The 14,877-nt window shown below is 39.9% G+C and overlaps 1 protein-coding gene and 1 long non-coding RNA gene across 3 annotated transcripts in view; both read left to right on the top strand.

Annotated features, from left to right (window-relative positions):
- Positions 1-14,877, top strand: part of LOC136999427 (uncharacterized) — a 220,981-nt gene that overhangs the window by 23,899 nt on the left and 182,205 nt on the right. The gene's annotated exons all lie outside the window — the stretch shown is intronic.
- Positions 8,463-10,829, top strand: LOC105679444 (farnesol dehydrogenase). 2 transcript variants are annotated; one of them, XM_012379477.2, is made up of 6 exons: positions 8,463-8,637; positions 8,817-9,130; positions 9,713-9,839; positions 10,028-10,181; positions 10,422-10,565; positions 10,646-10,829. In XM_012379477.2, exons 2-6 carry the CDS (start codon positions 8,827-8,829, stop codon positions 10,685-10,687), a joined length of 771 nt encoding a protein of 256 aa, XP_012234900.1. In that variant the 5' UTR covers positions 8,463-8,637; positions 8,817-8,826; the 3' UTR covers positions 10,688-10,829. The 2 variants fall into 2 exon arrangements, with proteins under 2 accessions (XP_012234900.1, XP_012234899.1); XM_012379476.2 differs by having other exon boundaries at positions 8,775-9,130.

The raw sequence follows: 14,877 nt of genomic DNA, 5'->3' as shown, positions 1-14,877 counted from the left end.
TCATACATAACTAGTCAAACTATTGTGACGGTAATTGTTCTTGGGGATATAAATTTGCGGCGCTGCAATGTTAGTTCGTGTATGTTGAAATAGAAACGACACGCGACGATCTGAGAATGTAGAAGCTTATACGCATGACGGAGGGGAGGAGGAAGGGCAGCTTTCGAATGCAAGTATTGTGCATTTTATCAATGACTTCCGAGATATATTGTCCCTTGGATGAGTGACGTTGCATTGTGCGCTGCGCCAGCGGGGAAGTTGCTGATTGAAAATCGTATGCACGTAGCGCGCCTTACCCGCGGAGGCCGCGGCGAATGAACGCGCGAGAAAATGCACTTCTATTGATTCTAACAAAATTGAACTCCGTGAAAGCACTTGGTGTTAAACCGCGCGACCGGGTCGTATTATGCAAACGATTTGAGATAAGAACGCGGCAAGTCGAGATAAACAGGAAAATTGCCGCGGTCCTAATTAACTCGGAATTGAACGGTATCTCTCTCATCCCGCCTTGCAGTTGATAGAGTTAACGGAACCGTAATCGGCGGGTCTTTGTATACGGGCGCGGATGTAACTCCTCGAAAATGGTAAGGATGCATTTTTCTCAGCGGGATGTTTCTCGGAGCCTTAAGTTGTAGACTTATCCGGTAACAGCTACCCTTTGTTCGGGTCGAGTGCCCTTTGGCTAAGGAGAAACGACGAGAAGTTGTCGGCGACAGGCTGCTGCTTGTTATTGACAATATCGGACGAGTCATTTTAAACTTAGTCTCTTACAGTTAATATAAAATTAATTAGAAGTCTGTGAGTAGTATACACAGAATTAATTGTACGTCGCGAAAAGAATCTTCCGGAGGTCTTCGCCGAACTTTAATGTCACTACATCTCCATATTCAACTCGTGTAATCGTCATTAATAATTTACATATAACGATTCCCCTCAAAGCTCCAAAATGGATAATCGCGCATTCGTGCATTTTGAACGAATTGTGAATATTCAGAGTGAATTGCACCTTGTGCATTTCCCTCCTTTAATCTGAAGCTGCATTGGCTCTCTAATAATTTTTGGCCGACATCGGGTCGCCGTGAATAACAAACACGCTTAATGAGAAGGCGAGATTAGAACCGTACTATCTCTATCGATCGCCGCATTGTCGTGGGGTGAATTTCGAATTCAGCTCAGAGGTGCCAAACGGTTTCGTATTCACCCCACGATGCGCCGCGAGTGTGGGAGGTAGAAGGACAGCTCGAGATGGAGAATGTTGAAAAAGGGTGGGACAGACGCGACGCGGGGGGATGGATAGTTAGATGGAAGCGTCGAAACCTCTGACAAACACGATGTTTGCGACGCAAATATTTCCGCCATGCGGACTCTTTGAGTCGGCTGCCGTTAATGCAGAACGATCGGTGCGCGAAATTTGAATTCAAAGTTGAGATATACGTCGGCACGGCTTTTATTCGATTTGCATCGGAACGCAAGCGTACGAAACATCTCGCGATTCCCGTGTGACTTGAATCGTAGGCGTGACCTGGTATCGCGAGAATCTAAAATACAAAGAAAGAAGTACACGTGAGACTCTATTCGATTTGTTTCAAAGAAGTCATGCAATTACGGTTTGATGTATCTGACTTACGTTCGAATCGCTAAATATTTGGACAAGTGCACATTTTGCTAAAATGTGCACTTCCTCGTTTTTTAAGTTTAATTTGGAATATGTGCTTAAATACATACGTTAACTTGCTCCGTGAAACGTTTAATTCTTCTGAAATAACATTCCAAATTTAAGAAACAAACGACTCGCGTCTGTAGTCGTGTACATTTTATGCCTTTGAGACAGCCGGAGGTAAATTTTTGTCAATCCAACCTTTTCGTGTTGTTTGATGCATAAGTTGAGCGTTACGTTCGAGGGCGCAAACAGCAATCTGTCGTCGCAGGGGACTATCGCGCACGTACGACGTAAATGATTTGTAAAATAATATCGTGCCGGCTCTCGTATCGGTCACGGGTCCCTCATCTCGCTTCTTAGGAGGAGTAAAACGCGACCGGGCCGCTCCGTAAACGCGCGAGAATGTCGAAAAAGGGGTTGACGAGTGTTTCCCTAGTGAGCTAAAGCCGACGACGATGTCTGCTCAGGGCTGGCACCGCCGTCCCCTACTTTCCATTCTTCCCTTGTTGTTCCATTCCCCGGAAGATCAGCGGCGGGCTTATTGCCTCATGAATATGTATAGGAGAGATCGCTCTCAGGGCTGTAGCGCGCGGTGGATGCCCGGTCGTTAGACGCACCAACGAATACTGGCTCGGGAACGTGGCGCAAGGCGAGTCTCGAGGGGATGGGAATGACCGCGAACGAGGCACCGAGGAATTAACGAGTCACCGGTCGGCTGAAATTATACGCAGGGATAAACAGAGGGTTCTGGAAACAGGTGGAAGCGCCGGCGAAAGGCTCGGCGCTCCGGAATGCAGATCGTGAAAACAGCCGCGCGGTAAGCAAAACTAACTACGGGCTTGCACGGTCTTCTTGTTTCCCTTTTTTTTATTTTTTAGCGGCGAAGTAATCAGCCGAAGAGGTATTTTGACGGCGGCGGAAATACATGGGTACGCTGTCGTTGGGGTATTTAGCGTTAATTACGGGCACTAGGCTATTTAAATCATCACCGTCTTGCATTAATTCTATGTTTGTACAATGTGACATTTATCATTATTTTAATTCTTGAATTATCGTGAGAAAAAGTATTCTGTTTATATATTTTGTAATTATTAATTGTAGATAGTGTTACATAAATTTTTTAGAGCGCGCAATATGTTCTTATTGAGATAAAAAGACACAGTGCTTTAATAATTCAAGACAGCTGGACAAATATACAAAGAATCGAAAACGATGTAGTAAACTAAAGTTGACGTTGATTTATCAAACGGGATCGAGAGTCACGTCGGAGCATCGTGTATTCTACATTTTTTTATTTACTCTTTTCATTAGAATATTGAGGAGGAAACGATTCTTCTATGTTGTGTCTTATAAAATGCGTCCGATACAGGAAACTCAACAATGGGCGCTGAGACGCTCGCGACAATCATTAAACGTCTGGGAGATACTTTACAGGAAACTATCGAAATGAAGTACCGACACCATTCGTCGATGCTTCAGTCGATGGAAAAAGTTCGATATGATTTCAGTAGTTATTCCTTTTCACGTCAGAACGAGACTTTCAGCAATTTATAGTCGTTTCATTTGTTCAAAGGAAATCGTTGCAATATGTATATTTGATGCAGAGATAAACAGCATCTCGTTATTTTTTCAGAAATTAATTTAAACTTTTAAAACAAAACGCTAATTTTTTAATATCTTGTTAATCTTTAAATGCTAATAAATATCTAATATTAATAAGTTATTTTTGAACCTATTTTGTATTTTTTGTTGCACATCTGTAAATAATAATTAATTGGAAAATGTGCTAATTTAGCAGATGTTACCAAATGAATTAAAATTATTTTAATATTGTAACTTGTTTTTATGCACATAGTTTAGATGAAAATTCCTTCTTAGTATTTATTTATTAATGTGTTAGAGATATTTATTAATATTGTAAAACCTGCTCAGTAATATTAGTGAAATAATCATTTTCACATTTTATATGTTTTATTTGCCTATCGTTTTGAATAATTGAGATTGATGAACGAAGACATGGAATTGACGTCATAAGAATGCCGAACTAGCTATTTCACGTTTATACATTAGCTCGGTAGTCTGGAGAAAGAACGTCGATACCGTCCGTTATCGTTTATTGCTTCGGAAACGAACTTGAATGCCGCCTCTCTATGTTCTCAGCTATTCTTCGATAGATACTTTAAACTTCCGAATAAGCTTCCAAATAACTTCCTCCAGACGAACTCTCGTGGAGATGAACTCTTTGTAAAGCTGTCACAGGACTCTTCGTTCTCGTCAAGTGGTATCAGGGTTATTTTCGAAAATCAAGAATCGATCTGCTGCAGATGCGATTTTATTCGCATGATATCTTGATTTTGTTACTAATATTTGTCGTTGTTGTATCAAGATTTTTGATAATACTCTATAAATTTGAAATTATTTTGTTACAGCAATAATGACTGTAAACAACTGATTTTTTACGACTTAAGTTTTTAGAATGGATATAAATTAAACAGTTTAATTAAAGAATATATTATCAAATATTGATGCCGTACGGTTAAAATCATGGATGAATTTCATAGATTATTGACGCACGCGCGATTAAATATTCGTTCAATTAAAGAATGCAAATATTTGAAGAAATATTTATCTATTTATCGCAACGAGATAAATAGATAAATACGGTTTAAGTGAATTTTGACAATACAATATATTATGTACATTGTGCGGCTACAAGAAAAAGAAATACACGAAATTGTGGCAATACAAAGTGATGCGTGTAATCACAGCGTCGTTGAGAAATGATCGAGTAGTAGGAACATCTGGTGCTTTGAAGCGGAAAAAGGGCAAATCTTTTCTCATTTTTCTCATCCCTATCTGGGACGGTGCACTTTCCAGTTAGAGTTTTCTGTGAAAATTGTAGATTTTTCAGTTTCTTTTCGCATAAGATACATATAGATTTTTGAGAAATATAAGAATAATTAAGCGGATGCACACAAGAAGTTCGCGACTTTCGCGATGCAACTTTGCAGCGACTTCCTTGAATTTCGCGTCTGCATTTGTGTCCTACATATTACGCAAACAGTTTTCTGAGCGGAACCGGTAATGGAGAACTTCACGATGGACTCGCTCTTAAGCTTCTGAGTTTTTGCTCGGCAAAGTCGCCGCACTTCAGTCGCGTCTTATCGCGCCGGCAGCAACTACTTCAACTCGGAGATGAAGTGGGTCAACGAGTGAGAATTTTCAAAATTTTCTTCTACGCTCCTCTTCTGTCTTATTTGTCACCGTTAGATTTTAAAAGCCCTCAATCGCGCCGTCATAGTTTTCGAGTTATCGCAAGCCGGATGTTGGTGCAAACGCGCGGACGGCTGATTTCGCATTTTCCGCACGCGGAACTACTTGGATGACCCGTTCGGAATTTTCAAAATGGTCTGGCAGCCGGGTTGTTTGCATCTCGTTTGCACCTGGCAAAGAAGAAAGTTTCGAAAATTCTCGGCGGGCACCCGCTTCGCTCCAGATCCGAAGAAGTTTTTTCGATAACTCGAAAATTATGGGCGCCCAATGGTCGTTTCTTCACATCTGGCCGACGGAAACGACGTGTAAAGCCAACTTTCGTAGAATCGAAGATTTTAGACAGAAGTCGAGCCGTTATATGTTTTCACAAAAGCTAACCGAATCGGTGTGAATACATAATGTATACATACTCTATACGTGTATATGCATATAATAAAATAAATTTTCTGAAAATGAGATTGTTTTGATAAAGAGTTAATTTTGAGATTAATTTTTTATAAATAATTTACAAGGACGATTACAGTCTTAAAAATGTCACCTTTTGCAGCAAATGTTTGTATAAAAGTTTTTCTATGTTAGATAATCAACTTTTAGTTTGTTGAAATTTATTTTCTTCGATATTTAATACGTGCAATTTATAGTTGCGTATATTGTAAGAAAAGAAAGCTATAGGGTTAACAATACAGATTGGTATATGTAATCACGATCCGTTGAAAAATAGCTAAGCGGCAGAAGCATATGGCGCTCCGAATCGAAGAACACAGCTTTTCTCTACCTTTCTTTTTGATTTCCTCGTCAGCTGGCGCGGAGTATAATAATATTTTTGGTTCGAAGGTCGTTACTTCTTAAATCGTGTGCCCGAACATTTCTGATATCTCAAGAAATACGCTCGCTCTTCGCCGACTTCAAAGTACTCCGCGGAATAAGGAGTAAAATATTTCAGAAATCTAAAATATACTGATATATGAACATTACATTTTATATAGATCAAATAATTGCTTTTTAAATATAGTTTGTTTGACAAACATAGATTTATTGAGAATATTTTGCGAATTAAATCTTGGATTAAAATTTTATTCAAGTTTAGTTGAAATTAATTAAGAAATAATATTTATCTCTAAAATTTATTTAGTAAAAAAAAAAATTGCTTAATTTTTAATGTGACATAATTCTGTAATGTAACATGTCTATTTTTGTTGAAGGATATAAGCTTAAAAAGCAATTTAAAATCAAGAAATGATATGCAACTTCTGACATGATACTATTTAAAACACTTCTTATCTGAAAACTGACCTTCTCCAGCATATCTTTTCTCATTCCTCATACGTTTGACAAGTGGCCGCGACTAACATAGTCGAACCTCGTTATGTAATTTGTCGCTTATAAAAAAAAGACATGAATCCGTGGATAGTAAGTGCAAAACGATGCGCGTAATCACGGCAACGTTGAGAAATGGTCGACTAGCAGTAGCATCTGGCGGGGTGAGATGGGGAGGGGGGGGGGGGGAAATGCTTCTTCCTCTGGTTTTCTTGTTGATTTCCTCGTCGTCCCGCGTGAACAAGAATAATGCTCTCGGCCTGGTACTGGACTCGGTACCAGATGCCGGCTCACGAAGATCGATACACGCTGTTGTTATTGCGTCCGGAAACGGGTATCGTTTATCCGCGAAGAAGAGGGGCGGAGGGGAGGGGGGCGGGTGGCTCCCATTTCGAGTCTCGAGATTTGAGATTACCGACGTAACCGATCTGAGATGGCGACGTTGTCCGTAGAAAGGATAAATTCTCCAGCGCGATGCGATACGGTTAAATTCGAAGATCAGTCGTTCCGCGATCTTTCATCTCATTGTCAGCATTTTTTGCCGCGACGAAGATAGAAATCGCGTATGTGATATGCGACGCTACGAAGCTTTTCCTTTCTGTTATCTCTCGCTTACATTAAATACGATCTCACAAAACTTGAATTGTCAATCGGCAATTTGACAATCAAAGTCGACATTTTCGTTTTATTGCTTGCAGTGTAATTAACGCGCAAGTGAGATGTGTGTCAAAGTTAATTTTCTGAAGTATCTCAAATTATTTTTCGATATTGAAGCACAAATTTCTGATGGTCATAAGTTGAGATATTCGTGTTGTATATTTTGACAATAAAATCCTCCTCTACGTAGCGGGATAGGTCTCTGGAAGTCGTCTTCCGGAATCTCCGGGATTTCGAAATATCCTGATATTCCGCCCGATGTCTCGCGGAAGAGATTGGTTCAGAGACGGTACGCAGAAGCCAATGTGATTGTACGTGGATACAGAAGGGATTGCGGCAGGTCACGTCGCGCTTCACTTAAAACAAGTAAAGGCCGTGGCAAAACCGTAGGACGGAGCCACTGGGTAAACGGATAAACCTAAGCCGAAGGATCTCTGTCCTCGTCCATGATGCGTCTGGCCTATACGTGCTCGACGTTCAGGACATACTTGCAACGAAAAATGGTCGCCGTTTTCTATGAAATATTCTCTTTTACAATTGTGATACGTGTACAAAAACTTTTAATATAGCGCTTTGCTGTCTTAGAAGAAAATTAATGGATTGTTCACATAACACGTACACGGCGTGACAATACCTTCCGCAAATAACCGATCGATACCGTGGCAGTCGTTATAAAAAATATTTTTTAGTTAATAAAGTAGAAAATTTCAATTTTTTTGATGTTTCGATTAAAATTCTAAATAATTTTATTCCCGAGAATATATAAATTGCAACCTGCAGAACGCAGGTTTGTTGTACTCTGGCTCGCTACAGATGGACTTCGTAAATGATTGAATCGCGTATTCATCTGAGCATTCGCCCCCGAATAAACGTGCTCAGGACTGTGAATCGGACTCAAATGAATCGCCGCCGAGCCGTTCGATCTGATCCGCTCACTGTCGGTACGTCAAAGTGAGCATGTGATCAGATTGCAACTGCAATATTTTTTTATTCATGGTTCTGTTTTGATTCAATGCTCACGCGAATTCAAAAAACGAGACTCGAATGAGCACCACACGAGCACTGATCCGCTCGGATGCTTTTGCAAGCTTTGTTCGTTTTCTATCATTATGCTCGAAATTTTCTTGTATTGCGATCTCAATCATTTTCCACAAATGTTATGGAGAATTCTTTATTGTCGCGATTTCAACAAGTTTTTGTAAACCTCAAATTAAATGCTCGTTAAAACAGTGTACAAACAGCATATAATTCTTTTTGCTCAGCCGAAGTCAATCGATAATGCCCGGACAATTCAAAGTCTCTATTGATTGCCTCGCGTAAACGTATCATCGAAACATTATAATATTCCTGCATATATTTCACTTCGAGTAGCAAGTACTTATAATATTATCGTAGTTTACAAATATTTTCATTATATGCAAATATTAGAGATATGCACGCATACGTTTATATTATCACTTGTTTTTTTTTGCGACTTTGCGTACTTTTCTTGCTCCCACTCCAAGAGATGGAATCAATTAGATCATTGTAATCGCTTGTTATATTGTGGTCTTACATGTGCTAGCGACACAGTTGGTTCGCACCGAACCATCGATATGATGCGATTGCTTTGACCCACCACTCATTTAATTGCAGCAGTTACGCAATTAAACGTTTTCTCAAGTGTGTTTTACGGCGAATTATTTTTTTTGGCGGCTACGAAGAAAAGGCAGAAGAGAGAAGATATATACGTAAGTACACATCATTGTTGATGTTGTTAATCGAAATGCCATTTCCACAAATTTACAGCTAAATTTAACGTCGACTGCGATTGTAGACGTTCATGATTACGTTTTTTACGTGCTTGAAATTATTTTTGGCTCGGTAGTTATTAGTGGCATGTCAACCGCGAGCTACGTCGTACTTGCAGACAGGCAATTATGAATCGTTGGCTTGGTAAAACCGCGGTCGTTACCGGCGCTGGATCCGGCATGGGCGAAGCAATTACATGTGCTCTTCTGCGAAACGGAGTAAACGTGGGTGCTCTGGATATCCGGAAAGAAAGATTGACGGAGCTCGATGAGAAATGTAAGCGAAATCGTACTTCGGGTAAACTATTTCCCATATGCTGCGACGTAACTGTCGAGTGTGAAATTAATAAGGCATTCTCGACGATCGAGACGTTGGGCAATGTGGACATCATGGTCAATTGTGCTGGCATCATTGATTATTCGCGCATAATTGGTACGTTACGTTTGTGCTAAATAAGTATTATATTTACACGCTTTTATTTACAACAGGCCTAAAATCCTTTTTTCGCGATAAACTGCAAAACTATTTCGGTAAATTTAATCAAATTTGTCTTGTCAAACTACATTTAACTATCTGAGATAATAAACGATACGTTTTATCTCAAAATTACGCAATTAATCGGTTTGAAAATAATTTGTAATAAATTGTATGTTTATGCACGAGATAGCTATCATTAAAAAAAAATAAGAGTATGACGTGTCTTAATACGATATCTTTGTACGTTTATTGTTTTAGACTTTTTTTTTGGAAAAGTTCTGAAATTGATTAAATTCTCGCGTAATTGAATTTCTAATCCAGTTTCAATAGCGGAGTGCTATTAAAATCGCTCAAACACAGAGAAGTCTTTTAGCGTGGAAGATATTATCGCGGAAAAAGAAGGGGGCTCTTATACTTTTATATGCACAATGTGCAGTTTGCGATGGCAGGTGTCTTGTGCTTTTATCGATAGTGGAAAGCTTTAGTTTTTCTTATCGTTGACGCACTTTGAACAATTCCATAAACTTACACTTGCAGAAAGTGATAGGAAAATGTTCGAAAAGCTGCTAAATACTAATGTGCTCGCGTATGCTGTGACTATGAACAAGGCCGTGAGCTCGATGCGCAAGCGAAACGTCGAAGGGCACATTTTCAATATCACCAGGTATTGTTATTTATTTGAGTCGTTCATTAACTACATTGACGAGTTCCATGACAACTTTTCGAATAAATAAGTTATTTGCGAAACGAGCGCTTTTTTTCTACACTAAAGAGAAAGGAGAGAATTAAAAAATAAAAATATTTACTAATAATTTAATGAGATAATTTGACACAAACAGTTTTGATGTGTAGTGTTTTAGCTCACTTGAATCCTATACAAGGTATGTCAGATAAAGATGGTTGCAACGGATATAATTTGTATCCTGCTAGTAAGTACGCCGCTCGCATTATGACTACCGCAGTACGACGAGAGATAGCAGCCGTTCAGGCTCCTATTCGAGTTACAGTAAGTTGCGATCATTCGAATCCATTTTCACTTTTTACCTGGTTTGCTACAGTTATGAACGACAAGAGTTTGTATTTGTTATATTTATATTTAACAATTGTTATCAATACTAAATATACATCTGTTATTCTATCTGAATAATAAAATTTAATTTATATACATGTGTATTAATAATTATGCGTGATATATGTACATAAAAAATTGAAGATTCCTACGACTTTTAATTACTTGTCTTTTCAGAACATCAGCCCTGGTGCAGTGAGAACTAACATAATTAAGGACATGGAAGAATTTCATGATTTGTTCGATAGAATACGGTGTATTGAACCAGAAGATGTGGCGAATGCGCTCGTTTATGTTCTTGGAACACGACCAGAAGTTCAGGTTTAAATTATTGCTAACACATTTTCTTTCCACAATATAAAAGTATAGCAAAACCATTGTGCGCGTTGTGTAATTTTCAGATTACGGAGCTTACCATCCAACCTACCTTGGAAATAATATGAACATTTTCAACAAGATGCCCATCTTAGCGCATCAACAACTTTACGAGAAACTTGTGTTAATAATGGAGTAAGAAACTTAGGATCGTGAACTAAGTTTACGCATACGTTTTGGATTGCATGGAAATAAAATTTTCACATCTAATTTGTTCATAATATTCTTTCCTCTTAACGCAGTACTTGTGTGGATATACTTTTTAATATATATAAGTACAATGACATTGCAGAAATATTTTTGCACAATGTAAGATAAGTTATTATCTACTTGGTGCATTCTGTTATCAGAAAACAAATTCATATATGAGTATCGGGTTTATCACGCAATGCCACGTGCTTGTGTGCCTTGTATTCGTGTCGCTTTAAAAAGACATACTCGAAATTGAAATTTGTGACAAATTTTGCTTATCGCGTCGCAACGTTATCGGCAATATGTTCATGTGTAATCGTTCCATTCAAATTTCGACGAAATGGCTGCTATATGCAACCGGCGGTTACACTCTACTTGGCGCATGACAAATACAGCGATGTCATTTGGCATTTACGCGAATAATCGAAACGCACGTTTCCTATATATCGCCGGGCGCTCGTGCGTATGCGTGCTTCTAAACACGAACTTCCGACGATGATAACAGCTCACATTGTACCGAGCTCAACTGTCAACCGGGGAGGCATTCGAGTGCGAGCGATAGTTAAGGTGTCAAACAACTTCTGTCGCGTTTCGAGCAGTTCGAGGGAGGGAAACGCGTCGCGTTATCAGTCGCGAGAGGAAAATCGATTTACTCGACATGAATCGAATGTTTCTGTTAAAATCTAAGTGTATTTCAAATTTCAGCTTTGCGATTAAATCTCTTGCAGCATTATAGAGAGATCTATGACACTCATTGAAAGGCTGCCTAAGATGCAGTGCATTCTAAATCTTGTCGCTCTCTCTCTCTCTTTTATAATTCTGCGATAAAATATTATATTGATAATATTAAACTCATATATAATTGAAATGTATAATGTGCAATCTAATATTTCGTTGAAAGACGTTTGAAAACTGTGTTGACATTTCGATTTTTGTTTATTTTTTATATAGCGATGCTTAATAATCTATATTTGATATTAATTGATATTAAAATAATGGAATTGTTATTCCGTTGTATAAAGTTTTAAATTAAATTTTTTTAGCATAAAAAATGAGATACCGGTTGTTTAAGTTATGCTTAAATTGTGCGCTTTTACCTTGCTTGCCACGGTACAATTAATAACACGGAGTCATGCAAAGAATCCGTCGTTTATATTCTTCGTTTTTAGGTGCTCTTAGCTGTTACATTAAGGAAAGGTGGGGATAAGAAGCAAGACGTAAAGCGCGGAAGGACGGCGGGGCGATGATCGATAGAGACGTACTCGGCGCTTCATAGGGCTGTCTGTATGGGCCGGTATTTAGGAATTTATATTAAAATATGTAAATCTATCGGCGCGGGCATATTTGAAAACAGATAAATTATGCCGGCCGTGTATTGCGTTCCCGCGGTAAAATATCGACAGCGTGCGGGAAGGGGTTGAGGCTGACAGCGGAAGCGGAGTTCCTCGCATAATGGCACGTTCTGTCGACCAGCAGAAATGCGATTTATGACGATCATTGTGTAACGATCATAAATTATTTCATTATTTACGTAGGGCGCTTACGCAGCCGGCAGCAGCGGCCGCGCCAATGTTTTTCCGCGCTTTTCGCATCTTCCTCAAATAGTAACACACCTGATGCTTCAAAATTCTGCCGCTTGGTCAGTCTACATTCTATTGTCAGACATTTGTTCGCATGACATAAATTAGAAGCTAAACCAATTGGAAATTACGAGATTTGTTTTAATTAATGTGGAGATTTTAAATATTCACTTTTTTTTGTTGTTGTAAAACCTGACTCGATTCTGCATTCATTACGCGTATGCTATTGCATTGTATTGCCTCCGAAACTTCGACTAGTTGCCTGAATTCCTGAATTTACAAGAGCTACTAAATGTTAAGGAACAAACATTCTGATTTAACTTCCTTAAATGCATCCGTAACTGTTTCCGACAGGGTACACACTCATCTTCTCTTCTCTACTGATACTTCCGTACGCTAACAATTGTTTGACCGCATTTCTCTCTCTCTCTCTCTCTCTCCCTCTATTCTTGCATTTCAATAAGTCTTAGTGTACAATATTTCGAGTACATTCTCCATGAATCTAAACAATTGATGAATATACACGCACGACTGTTTTCTCGGATATCTCGTGTACACAACATTTTCTACCTTTTTATTTATTGACTAAAGATCTAAAAGATAAATTTTTACTGTAAGAGGCTATGGATGTCTTTGGATTCGATTCGAATATAAGTATAAGAATAAATTATTCATGCGAGATACAGCTTGCAAGTACTTGCAAATTCAACATATAATTCATGCATAGTTTGTATGCATTGTGTTTCTATTTGACGACGCGATGACGGTGTATCTACTTTTAAGAAAAGAAAGAACCGATATACAGAAATTAAAATAATTCCGTAGTAGCTGATTTGAAAGAAGATAATTTAAGTTCTTGTACAACAAACTAAAGAAATATACCTATTTTTCCGAAATTTATTTAACACAAACTAAGGTTTTGTGATTGGGGACTAAAACATTGAGTTGATTGCGGGGTTTCGACTTACATTATTAAAACGGGTACGCGAAGTGGAAGGCGGAACGTGGCACGCAGCTGGATACAACGACAACGAGGAGCCGGTCGGGTCGCTAAGGGTTCGCGAGACGGGTTCGGGGTGCCTGGATAGGTTCGTTAGCGGAACACTGGCAGTGCAAACATGCCCGCTTAAACCGGCTGCGTACGTGCGCCAATGCGGTGTCAGATTTGGAGTGGTTCGCGGTGACGGCGTGCACGTGACGTGTCGGAACGAAACGCGCGGCGCCGCGCGCCTTCGCCAGCAACGGAGAGGACGATCGTTCGGTATTGGCCCGTGCCGCGGTACCGTACGCTGGACTGAATATCGAACGAGCTCGTCTGTTGACTTATTAAAAGCTGGCTGAAATTGGAGCGAAGGTAGAAAATTTGATTCTCGGGATTTCGGCCGATTTCCGCGTTCACCGCGCTGATGCGGTAGTGACCTCAATTATTCCACCGCGAATGAAAGCCATTTTCCCGGAGTAACTATATTGCGCGGTTTTGAGTGCATTCGGGCATATTTCTGATAGAGATAGGCGACAGTGAAATTTTCACGTTGGTGAGTCACTAGTTCAAGGTTTTGGATGTCGTAGACGGAAGAAAATAAGAAGTCGGGGCAGATTGAAATACTCTGTTTTCAAAAATCTCACATAAATATACAATATTTTTTATATCTGATCGAATAAAGTGTGATATTTGAAAAGATATGTTCTACTTTACGTATATTTTATAATCGTATACGATGCATTTTAATATCATGCGTGTAAGCTGGAACATCGCAACTGCATACGGTCACGACGCGTATCCTGCTCGGCGATTGGTTTAAGTAATAATCTAAACCGTGCGCGTTATCTCGTCGGTCGTTTCGCCAACCCTCCGAAATCTGCACGCGACCTCGGCCGCCGCCTCCTTCCTTACCACCGCCGCCACCACTGTCGTATACCCCCTTCTCGCTTAATCCGCAGTTGCGAAACTGCGAAGCGGAGAAGTTACGGAATAGTTTCCTCTCTCGCTCGGCGAGTATGAATTTAATCGTGCCGGCGTTTCGAGTCCGCGCGATGCACGCCAAATTCGACGCGATTCGCGCGCATAATGCGACACTGAAGCAAGAACCAAGGCGGGGCCATTTGTATAATGCGGATAATAAGTCGGAGAGCGACAACCGGCGGTTTTAACTCGCGCCCTGTCGGAACTTTGATTTTCCGCGCCGTATTACAAGGGGCGTATCCCGGGAATGAATATTACGGAATATTACGGACGGCGCTTCCTTGTCGAGCGCGCGCGAGAATCTTTCGCCTGTAAATCCACTCATTCCATCCCGTCCGCATCCCGGGGACATTCATGAGGGAAAAAGATGCGCATAATGTTATCAACGCATTCCCGACATGGTCGCGCGTAGTTTAATCCACTGCGACGCTGATCCCTACGGTACACGATGAATTCCGTCCTTCGCCGTGGCGGTTGCGAGTAATATTGAGAGAGAACGAGGCTAAAACGAGAAGTCTGAAGG

This window comes from Linepithema humile, chromosome 1, assembly GCF_040581485.1.
Source record: "Linepithema humile isolate Giens D197 chromosome 1, Lhum_UNIL_v1.0, whole genome shotgun sequence".
Classification (NCBI taxonomy): domain Eukaryota; kingdom Metazoa; phylum Arthropoda; class Insecta; order Hymenoptera; family Formicidae; genus Linepithema; species Linepithema humile.
This window is presented reverse-complemented; position numbering and strand designations above follow the sequence as displayed.

Coding starts and splice junctions, on each gene's coding strand:
- LOC105679444 (XM_012379477.2), top strand. CDS start 8,827: ATGAATCGTTGGCTTGGTAAAACCGCGGTCGTTACCGGCGCTGGATCC. Junction 9,131..9,712: donor TGATTATTCGCGCATAATTG/GTACGTTACGTT, acceptor TTACACTTGCAG/AAAGTGATAGGAAAATGTTC. Junction 9,840..10,027: donor CACATTTTCAATATCACCAG/GTATTGTTATTT, acceptor TTTGATGTGTAG/TGTTTTAGCTCACTTGAATC.